Below are 21,966 nucleotides of genomic sequence, written 5' to 3'. Positions count from 1 at the left end.
GTTGATGAAGCAACGCAGAATCTGATCCATAAGCCGTGGTGGACAACAGCCCTGTACAATGGGCAGGGCAGAAATATTTAACTAGATCTGAACCATAAACCTGAAACTCAGCTAAACTTCAGAAGCTGCCACAAGAACTTAATGTTCAAGATTAGCTTAGTTAACAGCTAGTATTTTTTTTAAATATCTTTACAACACTCATTTCTTCAGTATGTTATGAAGTCCTCCTGCTAAGAAGCTCATTCTTTTCCCCTTAACTAATAGCTGGACCATTCTGCTGTTTTGTGAAACTAGCATTTCTGGCCCTGCTGTTGATAGTGACGGTCCCTGTGATGCACGTGATGGAACTAGGGGCAGAGGGTGTCAATTATATTTTTTTAAATCAAGAGAATTAAATAAATTAAAAAAGAAGAACCAGCTGAAATACCACTAAGCCCTGATTTTGTTCCCTTGTGCAATCTCTGTAAGACTAGTTCTTTATTTGATCACATTTTTTCCCTGAAGATTTTTGCCTCCTTCAGATCAAAATTTAAGCTCACTAGATAACAAACAGACTGTTGTGTTATTGTCATGGATGTTGTAACTAAGCAGCACCCTGAAGAATTGGATTCAATTCCTGCTAGTATGTAAAAGTATGTGATTTAAGTGCAAGACATTTCTCTTAGATAGCGTGCAAGCAATTTAAACAGATACTAACTGGGAAATCCTCATTGCATAAGTTCTTGGCCCAAGATGCTGGGGTTTTACCTACAGGACCATAAACTACCATAAGTACACCTGAAGAACTGCACTATGCAATGTGGTGTACCTTGAAAGCTCACAGCTCAGGCACATCAAACACTTCAGGTGGACAATTTTTACTTCGGTCTTTCTATGACACTCTTCATCTGTAAAACGGAGTTAATGTTATGCCCTCATCTGCAAATATAAACTACTCAATCATCACAAAGGTCTCAGAACATTCATAGTCATAGCAAAGTCCATGACTAAGTTACTGTGTGCAGAGGACACTTATAAGAAGAGGTGATCTGAACTCTGAAGACCTTACAGATTGCATTAGACAAAACCATGCAGGTCACCAGAGAGAAATTCAGAAGAGAAGATCAGGAAGTTTAAAATAAAATTCCAGAACTGACTGGCAAGCTTTCCTTGTTGAATAATTCCCCACGGTTTAACATAAAGTAAGAAAGGAGGAGCCTGGACCTGTATAGGTCAGAAAAGTGACTCTATAACACATCCTAAGGGTTTAGATATCTGAAAGAAATAGAAATAAATAAGCTGACTATACACAGATATTTTTAGTCCAAATTTCCAGTTTGAATATGTCAGGAAATTGAGTTTCATGCCCTAAGACACTTAGAGTGAACACCAGACTTTAAAATCTGATGATAAATGTCCATTCAAACCTCTTGCTGTAGGTCTGGGGACCCTAACTGATGTGCCCTAGACAGCACACTGGTCTGGGGCAACAAGGCAGCACTAAGGCAATGAAAAGCCTCAATACCTGAAGGTAGAAGGATTGCATTCTGGTGGGTTGTCATTGATATCCTCAATAATGACTGTGATTTCAATTTCACTGGTGTGACCACTGCTGGGACTGTCCTCCACCCAGACTATCAATGAGATGTTAGGATGGAGCCGCAGAGGAATGGCATCTCGGTTGATTCTCCCAGTCACCTGCAGTGTTCCTGTTGCTGGGCAAAAAGCAGCCAGAAGTTAGATGTTCTCCAAGAGGGAAAATAACAAACACTCATGCTGTACCTGCAAGAGGACAAGGTAGCTCGGCAGGCAGGTAGCAGAATAAAAAGTCTTCTATTCTGTGCAAATCATGGCTAGTTCAGTCATTTTTTAAAATGATACAAAATGGCTCTGAAAGGTCTGTGTAAGACTTCCACGGATAGATACCCATTGCTCAAAAATATGCCATAGGTGGCCTCAGCAGAGGGCTTGGAAAGCAGTTAGATCTCCCTTATGTTCTCAAAGAGCTAGCGCAAATCAGAGTTGAGTGCACTCAGAGCATCAAGGAGAATGAGCTGCTAATGCCTGTGCTGTCATTGCTCTCCAAGCTAGTAAGGCCGCTTCACTTTCTACTGTTCAAGCATCCTTCAGCACCTCTAAATCTACTCACACATCAACAGAGCAGCTCTTAGCTGTGACAGATTCCACCAAGTACTCTGGTCAGTCATTCACTTCACATATTTTTTTTTCACTTCTGCTAGCCTCTGTTCAAAAAGAGATTTTAATGGCACAGCACAATACTATTCCCAGAGCACAAAGGAGGTAAAGGAACAGTGTGTATGTCCTCTGCCTTTTGGACTGTAATTGAGGGAGAGGGTGGCAATACATGGCCAAAGGGCATAGGGAATCCAAAGCATTTAAGGGTCATCCTGATCCCCCACAGCACTGTGTTGTGTGGAATCTCTTACAGCTGTGATAAGCAGTTCTAAAGCAACAGCAGATAAGGAGCAAAGCAGTCACTGAATGTCAGCCCTGGAGCAGAAACCTCAGGGCACTAGTGTACGCACCCCCAGAGAGCATGAGGAGACAGGACCAGCATGAGAAAGAGGACTCTTTTGGATGGCCTTGTCTGAGGAGGATCATGAATCAAACAATGAAGCTGAGGTGCAGATTTGCTGTGCATCTCAATGCTGGAGCAGATTTCAGGCAGGACAGAGGACATTATGCTTTATGTGCAGCTGTTTCAAGAGCCCCAGAAGGGTCATTGCAGTCCTCGGAGATTAAAAAGAAGACAGCTAATCTTACTACCACTGAAGGGACCTTCACCCTCCAGGCACAAATCAATATTTGTCAAGAAGTCACCTTTGGTCTACTTTCTTCAAGATGTCTTACTGAATCTTGGTCAGCTGACCAAAGAATTTGACCCTAATAATGTATTGAGCATTTCTTATTTCTAGGGGCAGCCACAAAATAAAGTAAGTAAAATTAAAACCAAGGCAAAAATGTTTTCGCCAAAGTAGCCACCCTCTTTTTTTGGGTGCCAGAATGCACATTTTTGTTTGTCTTACATGGATTTATGGAGAAATATCTGTCAGAAGACTGGATGCTGTAGAAAAGTCTGCTGGGAGAGTCTTCATCATCAGGATCTTTAGCTGTTATATTGGCAACAACAGTACCTGGGCTTTGCTCCTCTGGAATCCTGTAGATTCTTTGTTTTCTACAAGATAAAATAAAAATCAGCAAAGCGCACATCTGTGTTTGCAAGGGCAACTGATTACAGACTTAGCTGAGCAGCCAATTGTAGCAGCAGAGCCATAGCCATGCTTGGCTCAGAGAAGGCTATTTGCAAGTCAGGGTAAATGTCCCAGTCACTGGTTCTGCCAGCTGGACGTGTAGCAATAGCTGAACCGGTATGTGGTCATAAAGGATGACATAGCCACACAAATAAGTGTCCTTCCCCTGAAACTTTTTCACAGAAAACCCAATTTGACTTTCACGGAACCATGGAAGTTGAAGATGGAAGAGGCTGTTAAGTCATTCAGTCCATCTCCCTACAGAGCCACCAGCTTGTAAAGCCACTTGCTTTACTTCCTTCATTTTGCAAGAGGAAAACAAAACCAGATGCAGTAATGTAATTAATTATCTTTTGGAATGAATTCTGGAGGCCTTTTGGGGACAACAGTATTACTAAAAATCTGAGTTGCCCCTGCAGTAGGTGGAGGCAGGGAGGAGCACTTCTGTGGGTGCCCAACAGATGAACATGTTCCAAACTCCCAGCAACATCTGTCTGTCTGATTCATTTTACATACAGAAAATGGTTCTTTACTGCTGTTTGGTATGTCACTGCTTCCAAATTTCCCATGACTTAAGTGAATTTTCTATCTCAGATAGAGTATGGCAGGCAGTTGTGCAGGATTGTTTACAATGGTTGCAGTTGCATGTTCACATGGGTACTCAGGTATGCAATTATGGTACTTAATGTATAAGCAAACCACATGCAAAAGCAGGCATGGGCAAGCACAGTAATTGTGCAAGGATTTTATGAAGGCTGAAACACATACAAACATCTGCTTCAGGAAATCAAAGGGACTTCAAGGTGCTCAAGAGTTCAGAAAAGCATTAGGAGTATGTTTCAAAATTGACTCCTTTTTGCACGTTTTAAACTTCCTATGCCACCACTAAGCTAATGGCCTAGTCTATAGTTCCCATTATAGGAAAGCATGAGCCCTCCATTGTCCTCTGAAAACCAACATCACAGGGCACTTAGCAATTGGAGCAGAGAACTGCAGAGACAGAAGATCCCATGGCTCTGGGTCTTCACTTGCAATTTTAAAAATGGTTAAGAAAACACAGTATCTTCAACTGCTTTTTCAGATCCTACGAAAAGAGGCAAACATACAGGAGGGAAATCACATAGGGTTTTCCCAGTAAATATACCTAACTTACAGCCAGAAGTAAACAAGGAGTTTGTGAAAGCTGTGGAATCAGTGTATTTATTTTTTTTTACTAAGTTTCTATCTCACTTCACTCTTGGCATTGTATCTCTTCCTTGTTCCCCTGTTGCTTTTGGAGTCACTCAGAAACAAAACAAATAGCAACAGATCTCCTTCACTGCTACCAAAAATGCCACCCCAGAATGACTCTCTGATCACTGGGGAATACGGGAGGGACAGATCTAACTGGTTTTGGCTTGAAGTACGGAACTCCCTATGCCCACAGGGACCACAACTCTGTCCTCTCCGTGGACAGTAAACTCACCACAGCTCCACCTTCACAGCCTTACCAGCCCTCCTGCACCCTGCATGGGCCATTGTCCTGTCCCCACCAGATCTTTTGGGCCAAAGCTGGACTTTATTGAATACAACCCCATAGCACTAAGTACTAGTACAGCTGGGAAGGAGTTGGGGGCCACTTCCTACGCAGCTATGTCTGGGCTGTGCCCTGTTGTCCATCTGTCTGCCACCTGTCAGTGGCTTTTTACAGGATGGTTCAAGCAGACATTTTAAACAGTGCAAAGTAGTTGCAAAGGAAGCATGTGTTTGCTTTCTTGTCTTCTCTTTGTTTTCCTGACTCCACAAGTCTTCATTGATTTTAACAGCCAGAAATTCAAAAGGCTGAATGCCAATGTAGTGTTGTGAACACCAAAACCAGATGTGCTTGCATATACTATGGGAACAGTTAAAAAGACCCTTTGAAACTCTGTTCTTGACAGCTTTGATCAGGAGAAAATAAAGAAGGTTTGCTAACTCATCAAGTTTCCCCAGCTCCCATCCCAGCACTAATTATTATAGCATCAGAAAGTACATAGCCCCAGCCTGCAGCACACATTTTAGCAGGGGAGAGGCCATACATGTGCATACTGAGGACAGATCATGAACTGTAACTTGAAGTTCTTTACAAACTGAGCTTCTCTTTTTGGTCTGTAGTGTCAATCTAAAAGGGAGAAGATTCAAATACCAGGACTTATTTGTGCCATATGATAACTGAATCTTGGACCTTAGGTGTTATGGATGCTCAAGTCACTGCAACTTTCATTAATTCAAACAAGTAGATAAATGTTTGAAAGAGTTCCTTTAGCATTCCAGACGTAAGGATAAATACATAGAAATAGCAACATTTGGAGGAAATAATCAGTCTAGAACACAATGTGCAAATGTTGACACTGGGAGGAGGGTTCTTCCTGCTTGTAGTAGTACAGAAACGTGGAGAAAGCTGTTAACCTTATTGATTATTGCAGACATGAGGTTAAAGTATTAATTAAGTAACAACAACAAAAACAATCCATCTCTGTTTCTAACACTTTATTCTTCTGTTTCTTCAGATTCTCCACCACTTTACCTAGCAAGGTCCAGATCCTTGGCCTCAGCCCAGGAACCATGCATTGTTCTGCCTCCACAAAACACCCAGAAGATTGCTCCAAACAAGTGGCTGAAAACCTCTTGGCATGACCCAGGTGCTACACTGTCTTCTCCTCTGCATAGATGGCAGGAGAGCAGACATGATAAATATTCTCAGCAGGAACCTTATAGAGACTCAGGATCAGAAGACATAAAGAAAGTGTCTTGAATCCCTTCAGAGCCTCATGCAAGTGACAGAGATACATCATCAGAATTGGATCGACTGTAATAACTGTCAAGCTCCTGCTTCAGAAACAATCACCCATCATGCTTTTCACAACAGCCTGCTGGTGTATATTCTGTAATCATGTATATTCTTTCCCTTTTTTCCAAATTTTCAACAATATTCCTGATTCCAACTAAAACCCCATTAATCTTCAAAATCTATTTCTGTGTATTATGACACAATTCCCTGCTTATGACACAGAAAGAGACAACGGTGTTTCAAAGATCACCAGAATCGTTTACAAGTGTGTCTGGGAAGAAGAGGAAGGCAGATCAAAAGTGAGACCTTTTTATGTCTAGACATTTCTGCATGAATAAACACTATTATGGTGAAATGCACATCTGCATGAGAGGTAAATTCTATATGATTGTATTCACACAGGGTAACATTCATCTCTTTGTCTGAACTTGTCCAAAGGTCTTTGCATAGCTTTAACCTCTCTAAATGCTAACAAATACAACAAGCTTGTTTGGCTGTTCTTAGTATGAAGGCAGAGCCTGGAAAACTTGAAACTATTAAGAATATAAAAAAGAATAAAAGAGGGAAATGAGGGCAAAGCTTTCCAGTATAAAAACAGGAATCATAACAAAATTAAAATACTGTTTTCAGTAGTATTTTGTTGTTATATTTACTTGCCCTTATGTTGGTGCCAAAGCAGTAAACTGGGAAAACATCTACGTTTCAAGTACAATGGAAGTTTTTCACTCACGTGGTAAAATAAGGTCTTTCATCATTGATATTAATTATATTTATGTTCACTGTTTTAGTCGTGTTGAGTCCATCTGGATCTGTTGCTGTTATATTTAAAAGGTAACTGTTAAATAAGAAAACAAAACACAAATCATGCTGTGGCTATACAGGAAAACATTTCTCTGCCTACTGTAAGCTAACAGACCACATGAATAAAATACACTCTCACCAATGTGGATCTTTCTCATAATCAAATTCTTTTGTGGAAAAAATGGCTCCACTTTCCAAGACCAAGAATGGCACTGATGCAGGGAGCAGTGAATACTGAAATGAAGAAAGCAAGGAGTTAGTCTTTGTAACTTTAAATATCCCTCCATTCACTCTTTGCCTTGTAGAACAGGCCAAGTTATAGTACAGCATTTGCCTCAAACTTTGTGTAATGAAACATGCTGACATACAGATGCCAGCACAAGCCCTGATCATCTGAGCTGAAGCAGCTCAGACTTGGTTGTAAGTGCTTTGCCTGCCAGCGAGCGGAGAGTCAGCCACTGAGCTGCATTAAAGCCCACGCTATACCTCTGTGAGCTCCAGGTCTGCAATGAGAATTTAACATAAAGGCCAGCCAGCAGAGCCACAGCGCCATAGGCAAAAATCAGCTTTATGGTGTCAGCAGAGTACATCCATAAAGAAGAGAGAGAAGAATCAGTGAGGCTGGATTTGGGGGACATAAGAGCTATGGAGGAGGCAATGAAGTTTGCGGGTCCGGATGATGGGAGAGGGCAAGAAGGAGAGAGTGGACTTTCACAGAGTACATGAGGGTTGTGAGAGTGAAGCATGTTCACAACAGCCCAGCGTTAACACGGCTGCCCAGCAGCAGCATGTAGCAGCAGCTGCTCTGGACAGTACACAACACAAACGGGTACAACAGCAGCGCGCAGATGTGGGAAGGACTAGAGTACCCCAACACTGTACACGGTAGGGTGGAAGCCAGCACCCTCCTCCCTGTGGCCATGAGGTAGCTACTACATACCCACCATGTCCTCCCCTGCTATCTTCCACATGCCAAGCCATCACCAATAAGCCCTCAAGGACATTTCCTTTGCTAGTGCAGATGCTAATACTACCCATAAAGTCTGAAGTATGCAACATCAGAGGGTCATGCACCATACAAGTAATCTGCAAAATCCACAGAGCAGATCTGTCCAGGGGATGCAACTGCTCTGGTGTTACCTTTTGGGAAAAAAACAGGAGGTACAGAGAGTTGAGTGAAACGACTTGCCTCCTGCAATGATAGATTTAATTGAAATTGCTTTAAAAAAGTGGCTAGGTGATCACAATTCTTTTAACAATTTTTTGCCAGTTGAACTTTTTAAACTCCCTCTCTGGATTATTATTTTACCTGTTGCCCAGCATTTCTGTATTTGCAGCTTCTTATCATGCCTGAGATTCATCAGGGGTTAGAAGGCGCATGGAACTCCCTGCTATTGCTTTCAGAAACAAATCAGAGCTAAACCCCCAGGCCTCTGCTTCCTTCCTCACCATCTCAGGTCGGTGGTTTAACTGGGCAAAGCCTGAGGATGGACTTCAAGTTAATTGCTCTCTTGAATAATGCTACACTACTCAGGCATCTTGAACTCCATTTCTTGAATGTGCTGTCTTTTACAAAGCCAAAGCCAATAAAGCAAAGCCACAACACAATTCTTAGGTAAGTGCAGTTACTTACCACTTTCCAGAAATTTTTGCTGATACCAAGAGTATTTTTAGATCAGCTAACATTTTCTTAACGTTTGCCCTGGGATTGTCAAAAAGCTGAGATTCAGTTGCCTTGTAAGTGACTTCCTTACTGTCTCATTTAAAAGAATTTATATTTTGATACAGAAGGTTAAAATTTTTAATTTACTTTTAGTCACTCTCAATTACAAGAAATGTTTTGCAAGCTATGTTACAAAAAAAAAAAAAGACAATTTCTACTGTATCTCTGATTAACTATATCAAACTCTGCCTTAAATATCCCTTAATTTTGGAGGGCTAAGAACTCAAAAAACAATTTGTGTCCAAACACTGAGGCTGGGTTTACTTAGTTTATTATTGAAAATTGTTCTTTTTTCCTGACTAAACCTTTTCCTGTGTTCCTGATAAGGAAGGAAGTTGTTGAAAGATGCTGGCAATTAGCATTTCAGATACAGTGGATTCTATCATCTCTGGGGTTTTTTTTCTTTAATACAACTTACTTTGAGATCAGCATTTTCAGGATCAGCTGCATCAACTTGGTAAATGTGTTCTGGAGGTGTTCCTTCCAAGACATAGATCATTACAGCTGCATGGATAGAAGAGTACTCGGTGTTAATTGGGTAAGAATAAAGGACACAGCAGTAAACGTACTGATACCCTGAAGCTGTCCAGATGAATTATTGCCTATTGCATCTTCTCACTTCACAATTCCAAAATCAACACAAAGAGCACAAACACAAGATAAAAAGAAAACAATTGCAGGTCTGTAAACAGGCAAACATCACCATGAGTTGCAATATTAACTGTGCCCATGAGTTGCAATATTAATTGTGCCTTCAGGAGAAAGACTGATCTTTACATACAGCCTATTTTGAGCTGCTCACAGGGTATGGAATGAAATGATGCATTTGGGCTACATCTGTGTCTTTATGTGCTGGTTTTGGCTGGGATAGTTAATTTTCTCCATAGTAGCTACTAGTATGGGGCTGTGCTTTGGATTTGTGCTGGAAACAATATTGATAAAGCTGAGATGTTTTCTTTCCACTGAGCAGCACTTGCACGAAGCCAAAGGCTTTTCTGCCCCTCACCTCACCAGCGAGTGCGCTGGAAGGGCACAAGGAGTTGGAGGGGACACAGCCAGGACAGCTGACCCCAACTGACCAAAGGATAGCTCAGACCATATGACATTGTGCCCAGCATACAAACCTGGGGGAAGAAGGAGCAAGGGGGGTACGTTTGGAGTCACGGCTTGTCTGCCCAAGTCTCCATTATGCATAATGAAGCCCTGCTTGTCTGGAGATGGCTGAACCTGCCTGCCCATGGGAAGTGGTGAATGAATTCCTTGTTTTGCTTTGCTTGTGTGTGCAGCTTTTGCTTTAATTATTAAATTGTCTTTATCTCAACCCATGAGTTTTCTCACTTTTAGTCTTCTGATTCCCCCATCGCACCTGGAGGGGAGTGAGTGAGTGGCTGCATTGGGCTTAGATGCCAGCTGGGGTTAAACCACAACACACTTTACTATGCTGATTGGAAGAACATAGTCCTGTACTGGGTCCTCATCACCACCCCCTCCCTGTTCACCCCCTGCACCCTGCCAGGAGAGCTCAGAGACTTTACTCTTCATTTCTGCTTTTCCTTTACACCTGCGAGTTAAATGAATAGTGAAAGGTCTGCTCTGACTTAAATTCTTGCCTTATTAAGGGTGCTAATTCAGTGCAAAGTGTATTTCTTCCCATGCCAGTAATTCTCACATTTGGGCTATCCTGTACTGGGCCACTGGCAATAGGCTTATCTCTCCTTAGGTAGAGCAATTAATAGAATGTCATGGTTTAACCCCAACCAGCAACTAAGTGCCACACGGTTGCTCACTTACTTCCCTCCCCACCCACCCCCCACCAGTGGTGAGATGAGGAGAATGAGAAAGAATGTAAAACCCATGGGTTGAGCTAAAAACAGTTTAATAATTGAAATAAAATGAAATGTAATTATATTAATAATAAAAAATAATTGTAATGAAAAGGGAGTCAGCAAAAAGAGAGAGAGAAATAACCCACCCCAAAACCCAAGTGATGCACAGTACAACTGCTCACTACGCACTGACTGATGCCCAGCCAGTCCCCCAGCAGCAATCAGCACCCCTGGCCAGCTCCCCCGGCCAGCTCCCCCCAGTTTATATACTGCGCATGGTGTTCTGTGGTATGGAATATCCCTTTGGCTACTTTGGGTCAGCTGTCCTGGCTGTGCTCCTTCCCAGCTTCTTGAGCACCTCCTTCCTCCTCACTGGCAGAGCATGGGAAAATGCAAAATCCTTGACTTAGGCTAAGCACTACTTAGCAACAACGAAAACATCAGCATGTTACCATTATTCTCATGCTAAATCCAAGGCACAGCACTGTACCAGCTACTAGGAAGAAAATTAACTCTATACCAGCTGAAACCAGGACACAGAACAACATATCTTTAGATCACATTATTTGCTTTATGCCCTTTTGTGTCTGCTGGACCTGCTATTTCTGGACTATTAATTTCCACTGTGACCCCTGATGACTGCTGCTTCTCATCACAGCAGTGGGAATCCCAGGGAAGCATAATGAGTTGTTGCCAGAGGACAACAATATTAATATAAAGTTTAATGAGAGGGAGATGCTTTTTCATAACCAGCGAATGCGCAATTAGTGTCTAATTGTGGCTGGTACTGTTAACTAAAGCCACACAGTTAGACAGATCAGACATCTGTGCTTGCCAATTAATGGCAGCTCTAGCTGAGAGTTAAGCTGATGCACTTATTTGTAACAAGCTCCCACGTAAAGTGTGTTTCATGCTGTGCCGATCCCCTGAAGTGTCACATTTAATTATTATTAGATTCCAGCAGCACCCATGATATGCAAGACACCAGCTATAGTGAGAAGATGACACAGCCTCTTCCCTCAGGGAAGCTAATTTGCTTTACAAACTAAGTAGTGTATGGAAGCAAGAGTGTCAACGTGCTTAGGAGGCATTAGTGAAGCAGGCTGAATTTGAGTGGACCTGGTCCGAAACCGTCCAGGCAGACAAGCCGTGCCCTCTGCAGCCGCACACAAAAATCAAGACTGCAGCCCTGCTGACCACACCAAGGGCTGCGAATCCAGCCTACATAATTCCAGCTGCTAGTCCAGACCTGGAGGGGGGGTCAGCAGCCAGCTCCGAATACCTCCCATGAACAGATCACAGTTTGATATTTTCAGATTTAAAAAAAAAAAGAATATTGAATTATTGAATGCTCTTCAGTACAGTGCTGTTAGAATATCAAGACTTCAAACAGGCTCTCAGTACCTTGTGAAATAATAGGAACATATTTTTACTCACTGCCTGAACTGTTCTGTCTGTGTGTGAATACATAATAAATACATCACTATACTCTGTCACCTCATGGTACAACTTTTCCAGGTCCCTCTCATTAGTAAATGAACAAAACGAGATTGCTCAGAGAGTAAGACAATTATTTCCTATCCTATTGATGGCATTGTCCCTTGTATTAAGTACTGCATGGCATGCAAATCCTGCACTGACAACAGCTGGTGTCCAGACTCTCCAGCCTCATTCCTAAGGCTACTGCATGCTCCTCCCCAATGCACCTTTGCCTGTGGTCTGAAAGTAAACCTGGTTAACACCATCTGCCCCATGCAGGAGAAAGAACTCTTTGATTCTACATTTGCACCACCATAGATCATAATCTCTGAGATCACGCTCTTCAAACTGATTTTCCGCTTAATTTCTCATGTGCAGATGCAAATGAAAAATGCAGGTGTAAAACATTGGCAGAGCAGTGTTTTTACTGTTTTCCCTCAGAAATTCTTGCATGTACACAACATACACTTATTTAAATGTGTCTTGCTTTTCCAAATCAGTAACATTTTCAACAAACTACTGAAACATACTCAACAGTTATATCCCCACCAAACATCAAGTTTCTAATACATACAGCTAGGTAGGTATTCATCTTACAAAAAAAAAGAACATGTATACTTAATTGTACAAAAAACATCTTTTTTTTTCTTTTAATTCTTCAGGTGCTTCAAAATGGTCAAATCATTTTTGGTCAAAACTTCAAGAAAACTAAAAGGGCACTTCTTCCAGAGATGAAGTATACCAAATATTTGTGTAAAATAAAGCTCTGATAAAAACAGTGTACCCTTCCTCCCCTGTTTTTCTAAAGGAAAATGCTCAGACCACTTTAACTACATTCACTGTATGCAGCTACATGGGTTTTTAATCTGATGTCATCTTTTCAAATATTGTTCTTTTCAAATACTACCATTATCTTACTTTGAATTGCCATATTTCCTCGAAACACAGGACGCTCATTTTTATCTATTACTTGGACAGTGAGTATGTTAAGGTCAGTTCTTCCAGATGTGTCTTCAACAAAAATTTCTAAATCAAACCTCTTTGGCATAGTTTCATAATCTAGAACAGGGTTTCCAGTGGTAACAACCTGAAAAGAAAAAAAAAATACCATTAGCACATGATGCAAAAGATGTAAGTTATAGTCTATATGAATGAAATCAAGTAAAGTGACACTTTCCATCAGTAAATGGTAATTTAGGTCACCTTCTACTTGCTGGCACATTTCTTGCCAGTGGCAGAAACGTGAGAAAAACAGAGTGGAAAGCCCAAAATGTTGTGGCTTCATAGAGCAACTCAAGGACCTCCTGTGTGAAGGACAGTTTGAGGAGGAGAAAGCCTGGAAGGAGCTGTCCTGCCTCACAGGCAATACTTTGCCTTACAGGTCAGGACTACACTTCGCAAGTACTTCTCTGTGCCAAGTCTTCACCTTTCCACACCAAGCTCCAGAAGCAGTTGAGGTGTGACGAGGCTGAAAACTGGGAGGAAGCCCTTCAGGACACAAGGGCAGCTTCACTATTTCTGTGAGTCAGGAGCATGAAAGGGAAGACCTTTTACTTGCAATAAGGGGAGAGCGGGGGGCAGGAAACAGTATAGTCTAGCAGGTAGCAGCCCCTGCCTTGTATAAGGTGTGTCTGGGAGAAGACTTGCAGGAAACCACAGGACGAAGGGAGCTGCAAAAGCACACTGTACGAGAGAGGGACCATAACTGTTTGGTGAAAATGCCAAACTCATTAAAAAACAACTTAAGCCTTAAGTTTTACAAGATTGATAAGGCAAATATTTGCTTTGTTTGTTTTTTTAATGCTTCCAGCTTTGCATATTGCCTCAACACAGAATATGTACAAGCACAAGACTGACACTCCATGAAAAAACATTAAATACATTCCTTTTGGAATTAGGATGAGTCCCAAGCAACAGCAGGATGCTGAAAGTTGCGTGCCTCAATCTTCACTGCTGAAGCTAATAAAGAAACAAGAACTTCCCTTTCTTGGACAAGAAAGGAAAATGTGACTGTCAAATTTGCTGTGTAGCTAAAAAACTGTGAAGCTTGAACACAGTAGCAGGGTGCTGTGGAAATGGAGAAGAGTTGAGGCTCAGAAGTATGTGTGACAAGGAGTGTGTCAGTGTATTCACAATACTGCAGAATGGAGGAGCCTGGAGATGATGCAGGAGAACAACAAAACAAATCCTTGATTTTAGATGAGATGCCATGGCCAGAGGACAAAAGTGATTTCAGCACAATTAGGAGTCAGAAGTCAAAACAGAGCCAATTAATAAAGACAGTTGGAGGAGAGTGAACAGGAACACAAACATTTTATGCCTTCTGGTATGTAAAACAGGTGCTCTCTGGAACCTCATGGATCTTTCTGTTATAGTACAGGAGAAAAAACCTGTGTCCTGGATGGTCTCCTTCTCTCCTATATTGCACAAATAGCAGTTTCCCATAAAAGTGATGCTAACTCAGAAAAAAACATTCTACAAAAGCTTGTAACACCAGTGGGAAGGTTGATCTCCAAAATAAATGTTTGCTGGAGAACTAAATACAGTAAACAGATGCAATTAATTCAAAATGAGAAACTGTCCAATTCTAAGCAGAAATTATGTGCTCTGGGGATTACCCCTCCAGTTCACAGCCAAATATTTTTATTGGTGGTGTAACTACATCCAGACTGCCTAATTATGCATCTTCTATCCTCCTTTATAGAGACCTTGCAAGTGAAGATGTGACTCTAGATGGCCTCTTTCTAGATTGCTTTTGAGAACAGCTTGCCACTGGCATAGGCTGTGAGCCACAGTTCACCTCTCCTCCAGGTAGGAGCAATGCCTACTGATAATGGCAACACTGTACACACTTGAAGCAGCTGCACACTTCATGAAAGGGGATCTAGAGTCACCCCATAACTGTCTACCCCTCATTCCACCTGAGAATTTCACTGCTCCCTGCTCCCCCCTTCACTCCCACGATGCAGAGAGAGCACCACTAACAGCATCAAGGCAGCCGCAGGCAGCAGTATGTTTTCATGCATTCAACATATCTTCTGCCCACGGGATTCTTCAAACAAGAGTAAAGTGAGGAGGAATGGGCAGGGCTCAGATCTCAGAAACTGTGACGTTCTCAGAATCTCAAAATATATCGGAAATTGTGATATTGCCTTGGCTTGCTGCAACAGGAGAAAATGTGCTTCATAAATACAGAAGAGCCTGTGCTAACAGGTACTTAGCTCATCTGCAAACCTCATAATTCATACATGAAATACTGTCTTTTTCTATATCTTAGCAAAGATTTAATGGCAGTAGGTAGAGCTGAAGTATCTCATTTTGGATCACATCACTTTTGCAGAATGTTGTACAGATCTGCCACAACACAGAATAAATAATCAGAAGTAGCAATCCTCATCACATAAATGAACCAAGAATACTTGTGTATTTATCCTTGTCTTATGAGTTGTAATTAGCACTCAGCTGCTAATTTGCAGAATTTGTATGTAGCTTGCTTTATTATTTTCTTATGACTGATATTCACTGGCCCAACTTCTTTGTTCTAGTTCCTCAAGTGAGATTAAAACCCCTGTAAACAGCTACAGTGTAAGCAAGGCATACAAGGGCTCACAGGCCATTCTGGTAATGGGGCTGTGGTATGAAATTAATATAAATTGGTGCTTTGGAAGACAGTCTCCAGCCTACACTTTCTTGGCCATTCATTTCCATTATTGTGTCACACTCTGCACTGTGCTTGAACAAGAATTTCTCTATCATGCCTGCCATTAAAAAAAATCAAGAAGAGACCTTTTATCTATTTGCAGACTTATTTTCCCTCCAGATTAATTTCTCAGTCCCACTCAACAAGCAGCAACATAAACTGCTTGTGCTGCACAGCATAGAGAAGGCATGGGACAGGAGCAAACAGGTATAAGAAAGGGCTATGTTTTGCAGCAGAATGGATAGCTTTGATTCAAAATGCCAAAATACAGCCTAGGGAGTCCCACATTACAAATTCTCTGTCAGCAAAGCCATCTAAAGGTATGTATCCATTTCCTTCTGCCTGTTACATCCCCTCAGCTGACCCAGTTCAGCTGTTTGTGCAGCCACATCCTATGCTTCACATGTGAAAGAAGGCTTTTCTGAGAGTTTTTTTTAACCATTTCACTGATCTGGCTGGGGAGCAGGTAAAGAACCAGCAGAGCTGGCACAACCAAGCTTTGTACTGTGCTGGGAGGGAGCAGTGGAACAGCAGCAGCTCCTTGAAGGCAGGTTGAACCAGTGAGCTGCAATTACCTGTGGTCACAGTCTTACTTTTCCCAAGTTTCCCCCCCAGAAACACCAGCAAAGACAACAAGAAAAGAGCCCTTGTATCAGTTCTGTGAAAACCTGAAATTTCTTGGAAACACCCAGAAAAATGTATTCAAATTAACTGTTTAAGACTCTGCTCAGTGCCTGTCTGTATCTTTTAAAGACACTGTCACTGTTCAGGCTCAAACACACAAGCAAGTTACAATGGTATAACAAGTTATGTGCCTGAACACTCATTGCTAGTGACAAATGTGAGCTAATACTTGCTAATTTATCCAGAAATGAAAATTAGCCTGAAGTAAAAGGAATTGCTTTGCATTTGCCATAGGACAAGAGCATGCAATAAACAGAAAGAGATCACAGATGGGTGGAAGTGTGGTAACTTCTTACCTCAAGATAACTTCCTCATGTGTCACAGCCTTCATTCAGAATCAAATATGATTTTGACCTGACTCAGCTTACTTTATTTTGGAAGCGAGTCAAATTCATTTTAATTCTAGGTGAGAGTGACCCAACAGAAGCTGCATGTAGTTTAACTAAAGCATTTTAAATTCATGGTGACTTTATATAAATTGAAAAACTATGGACAAATCCTTAAAAGAGAAGTAGGTCCTATATGTCCTTCTCCACCTCTTATTTTCCAAAAATCACATTTTTTCTATCATGGAATCAATGGAATTATTGTGATATGTGGGTTTTGTCTAGATGCAATTAAAAATTATAATCACTATTGCTATTCATTTGTCATATCCATTACAGCATGTCCAAATACTACCACAGTCTGCATTTGCAACTCTTTTCTGATTAAATCATAAGGCACTGTGCTCTCGGTGCTTAGTAATCCAGGAAACATCAGCCTACATGACCAAACATTGTTCAAGCTAAAGGTAAAACTCACCCTGTATTCAAGACCTCCTCTTGATTCAATATCAAAAGCCTCTGTAAGTGGATTTGAATTTACTATGGTAGGAAGTATTGCAACGCCTTCAGAAGACAATGGAGAAACAGTTACGTTAAAGGTATAAACTGAAACACCAGCTGCTGCATTTTCTTCGACGGTGCTTGTTGCAGGTAAGCCCTTAAGCAACTGGGTTCTTCTTCCTGCAAGATGAAAATGAATGTAAAATTACTTCTGGGAATCTTAGGCTAGCAGGAGCACACAGCTTGTGCCAAAAGCTGCCATTATTAATGCTCAAAACAGCCCGATTCTCTTCTTGCTTATGAATGGTGGCATTGCACAGTAGTAAATCCAGTGCTAATGGCAGAAGAATCAGTCTTTTATCTAATTCAGTACTATACTGCTGTCATCTACAGTGGCTGTTGTTAAAGTAGCATTGTTACTGCATCATTTGCCTTCATAGATGCCTTTATACAGAAGCAAAGAAATGGAACATGTTTCTGTTATTTCATTTCACCCCCTCTACTAATTGCTGCCTCTGTGCACTAATCACATCAAAAAGCACCTTGAATCACACTGACCTGGATGTTAAAGAAGCAATCTTTTTTTGTGAATTACACCATCTGCAGTGCCCATTTCTTCCATTTTCCCTCTTATTCTTTCTAGGATAGCTCTGTGCACGCCTGGCTCATGGGTAGTGTGAGTCAGCAATAACTTTGGGGGTTGTGCTGTTGTGTCTTCTGCTTTGAGCATGGAAGAGCAACCTCCAGTCCTTGGAGGAGATGCAGGCCCACAAAAGCACCCTATGGTTCAAAACTGCCTGGAAGCAGCATGGACTGCTGTGGCATCCAACAGCTTTGCATGAGCTCCTTGCTTCTCGGTCAGACCTCTGGACTTCCCAAACCAAAATCTTTGCTTCCTTTCTCATTTAGCTTCTGGGGTTTGTTATTTTAACAAATAGTAACATAATATTTTAACAAATTTATCTCATAAAGAATGTCTAGAAAACATAAATCAGGACAGCTTGTAGGGCATGGCCTGAAACATCTTGGTAACCTCACATCCCTGAACTGGCAATTTACCTCAATGTGAGACCATGGCAGGGCTGACCATTGCTTAGGGGAGCTTCGCTGGCTTGTCCAAAACACTTGCCAAGAAAGGCGGCTGTGTTCAGTCAAACTCCCTACACACTGTGTGTGAAGAGGGACGCAGATACTTCTCACACAGCTTGACCAGGCTGTTCATATACCAGCTATTACTGTAGCCAAAACTCCATGAAGTTTTTATTTTTACTGGGCAGCTGCAAGGTAAAAGACTGCTACAGGAACTAGTCTGAGGCCATTAGGGCTGCAACATGCTTATGCTTGGATGCTCAGCCTCAGCGTGGAGCTTGGGAATGTAATGCCAAAGGGCAAGCTTCTGCTTTGCAACACCTCTGTGGTGTGGGACAGAACCATCTCTCTTTGCCCCTCCTCATGTAGCTGGTGACTGACTGATGACCCACATCAGCTACCACAGAGGCATTCTAATTGCCATTCCTCCAGGGGCAGCAGGCCTTTTAATCTGGAGTGGAAGAGTTCAGCTCCAATGCTTTCCAATGACATTAGAAGAAGCCTTAGTGACATTTTTTCCCAAACTATCAAAAAATCTTCTTTCCTTACATCCCTAGAAAAATTTTGGAGCATTTTAGTGATAGCCCACATATGGCCTTTGTGTGATAGACATTGCTCCTGTTACTGGCCTCTTAAATAACTGTTCCCTATACGATCAGAGAAGACCTAGGATCCCAGTGCCTTTGCTATATGAGAAGCAAACCCAGTAGCAGTAGATGAGTCCCCAAGACAAAGCATGGAGTCCCACGGTCTCCATTCTTCTCACATCCTACCCCAGGAGGCACCTGTCCTTGGAGCATTTCCTGGAGTGCTTAGAGTGGCATGACTCCATCAGACACCCCCAGTTCTTTCTCTTGCAGTCTGCATTGTGGGGAGAAGGAGGGAACATGGCAGGTGTTGTTCATGTAACCAGCTGTACGAGGCTGTGGTGAGAGAGTTCGCCTCTGGGAAGGCCTCTTCTGAGCACAGGGCCTCACCAGTAAGAGGCAGAACTGAGGCACTTCCCCGGAGCCTCTCCACAGCTGCATGGAAGTTCCCATGCTCCCACACCCCAGATACATCAGGTCCATGGATCACTGATCTGGTTGGGATTACTCTGGCATTTATGGAAAAAAAGGCCTTGGGGATGCTCTGCAGGTAGGTGAGGTACAGGCTGGGATGTGGGAGACTGTGAGGTGGGAACTGCCTGTAGGAGCTAGTCTGAACAGGTCACACTGACACTGGTAGGACTGAGTTCAGCTGAGCTGTTACTGATTTATGTCAGTGGAAGCAAGACCCAGTGAAGGACCGAGTTTTTATCAATGTCCTTACAGATTCTGGAAAACATCATCAATAAAAATCACCTATGCAAATGAGACTGGGCTGAGACGCACTTTGGGGGATACATTTCCTTAAGCGGAGCTGAACTTTGAATATAATCTCTTGTGGAGAGTACCCGATGAATCCAGTTCCCTCAACAAGCCACAGTTCATTAATGGAAACCATTCATAAAATCAATGAAATTATTTGTAAAATTTAGAGATGTAGAAAGAAAAGAGTTGCCATTTTTATATTATCTCTAAAGATTTCATTGGCTGTTTATTCAGGATTTGTCTTTCTAAATCACAAATTCTTATTTCTTGCTCTTTATTTTCAACTGAAGTTTTTGGTACTGCATCTCAATGGCAACTTCTTCTTCCAACTGATTTTACAAAAGCTCTCCTTCCATATTCACAAGTCCTTGCCTACCTCCTTACTTCGGAGAACAAAACATGCCTGAAGCAATTTAACACATTATTTATCAGAATTACCAACCCCACACATTGACAAATGCTAAGTCTAAGACAAAGCAACCATAAGACTGGCTTTGAGAAGTATATATATATATTTAAGTCTTATTTATCTGTGATCTGTTAGTCTTCACAATGTGCTTGAGTCACACCTTCAAGCTTTTCTCTCTCCACAACCATGCAGGTTAGAAAAGTGCTGTTTTTCAGGGAAAGCTGAGATTCATATGCAGTGTCCTGCTCAGTGTTTTGGGACATCAGGAAAACAGCCAAATACGGACAGGTTCCTGAGGGCTGGCAGAACTATTTCAGTTCCTTGAGAGCAAACTGACCCTCCCTGAGCAGCTACCTTACTACAAGTAACACCAAGTGCTCCATGAGCCACACAGACTGCAGTCTGAAGATCTACCTTCAGTTGCTAATGTGCACATATTCATACTGGCTAATCTCCCACGTTTTTAGACTGGGCAAAGACAGTGATACTACCCTACTAATATTCTCCACATGTTTTCCTGTTTGGTCTTGTTTGGTTGCTTGTTTTACTTCATCAAAAAGAAATGTTATCAATATCTGGAAGATGATTATTGGAGTATTAATATTAGATACTGTTTCTTGGAGAGCTGTCCTCCTTTCCCACTCCAACACTGTCACACTGAGCAGTGGTAATTGCACATGAAGTGCCTCATCCAGCAAGGAGTTCTATTCCCTTCTTCATTATACTGCTGTAACCACAGAGCTCAATCTATTTCAGTAGGAAAATAATTGTTACTTGATTTTTTCCATCCGTGTCTGATCCCTAAATATGTATTATAAAGCTCCCAAGAGAAAGTATAACAGCCAACAGTGTTCTAATTTTAGCAGCATAATGAAATCATGTTCTTACCAGATACTACTGCCAGCGAAATGAGGAGAAGGAGCATGCTCTTCATCGTCTTTATGACCCTGTCCTTCATGTTCCCAGGATGCAAACTGAAGGAAGATCATGGTATGTTTTCCCTAGTTTACATTAGCTCCACCTAACTGCTTTCTCTTTTTCATGTTGTAGAGTGAGAAACAAAACAAAGGACCCGTGTCTCTAAGGGAGTTTCTAAACACTGTCACCTTGTTTGCTTGTCAGAAAACTGCTCCTTGCTGACACTCCATCCACAGACCTGGGCCACACTTGAGAAAACAATCATTAATAGGTCTTTCACTGCAATTATTTTATTTATTGAAGCATTATGAAAAGAATCAAGTATGTTCTAATCTGAAAATACCATGCTGCTTTCATCACTGGCAAATTAGGTGCTCTCTTCACACACCAGAATCAAATACTCATGCTTTTTTACTTAAACCAAGAACCTGAAGTTTTCTCATTTCTATGGCTATCAGAGAATTACTCAGGCCACATACACTGCATGCCTGGAGGTGAGATAGCAGCACACATACATGATGAAGTTAGCTTTGCTGTAGCTGTCTCAGGACCCGCATAGACTACTATGCAAAGTGCAGTGTCTCCCTTAGATTAGGCATTTAGCTAGCTAGCCCACAATACACCAGTGAAATGTTTTTGGTGTTGTTTTGTGGGTTTTTTTAATATTTAAGGGTAGTCCTAGCATTTTTTTGTCGAGCATAGTATAGAGGTGACACTAATACATGAACTGGATGCAATATCTGGTGCATCAGTATCAACTCAGAATAATTTAGCTTGGAAGGGACCTTTGGAGGTCACCTAGTCAAACCCTGCTCAAAGCAGGCTTAATTAGATCAGGTTGCTCAGGGATTCATGTAGTTGATTCTCAAACACCTCCACACAAACTTAACAGCTCTACTAAGAGGCAGATTTTAGAGATTCAGGTTTAACACAGCTCTAGAGAAACCACACTGATTTGTGAGCTAAGCTAACATCTCTAGATGGTTCTGTATCACATTCTGTGGCTGTCCCAGTGAAAGCTGACAGTAGTTTAGAGAGCTCTGTCCTGTGCTCCTGTGTTTTGTGTAGTATGAGCATGTTAATTGAACATGCTGAACA

At 41.7% G+C, this 21,966-nt stretch overlaps 1 protein-coding gene across 1 annotated transcript in view; it reads right to left on the bottom strand.

The window, feature by feature from the left end:
* The window catches only part of CDHR3 (cadherin related family member 3), a 66,458-nt gene that overhangs the window by 20,617 nt on the left and 23,875 nt on the right, over positions 1-21,966 (bottom strand). The window contains exons 2-9 of the mRNA XM_027797642.2: positions 17,078-17,280; positions 12,808-12,976; positions 9,003-9,088; positions 7,001-7,095; positions 6,791-6,895; positions 5,797-5,931; positions 3,027-3,175; positions 1,505-1,694 (exon numbers count right to left, since the gene is read on the bottom strand). Of these exons, the coding sequence (XP_027653443.2) occupies positions 1,505-1,694; positions 3,027-3,175; positions 5,797-5,931; positions 6,791-6,895; positions 7,001-7,095; positions 9,003-9,088; positions 12,808-12,937 (890 nt within the window). The 5' untranslated portion in view covers positions 12,938-12,976; positions 17,078-17,280. The remainder of the gene's footprint in view (positions 1-1,504; positions 1,695-3,026; positions 3,176-5,796; positions 5,932-6,790; positions 6,896-7,000; positions 7,096-9,002; positions 9,089-12,807; positions 12,977-17,077; positions 17,281-21,966) is intronic.

This window comes from Falco cherrug, chromosome 5, assembly GCF_023634085.1.
Source record: "Falco cherrug isolate bFalChe1 chromosome 5, bFalChe1.pri, whole genome shotgun sequence".
In the NCBI taxonomy this organism is placed as follows: Eukaryota; Metazoa; Chordata; class Aves; order Falconiformes; family Falconidae; genus Falco; species Falco cherrug.
This window is presented reverse-complemented; position numbering and strand designations above follow the sequence as displayed.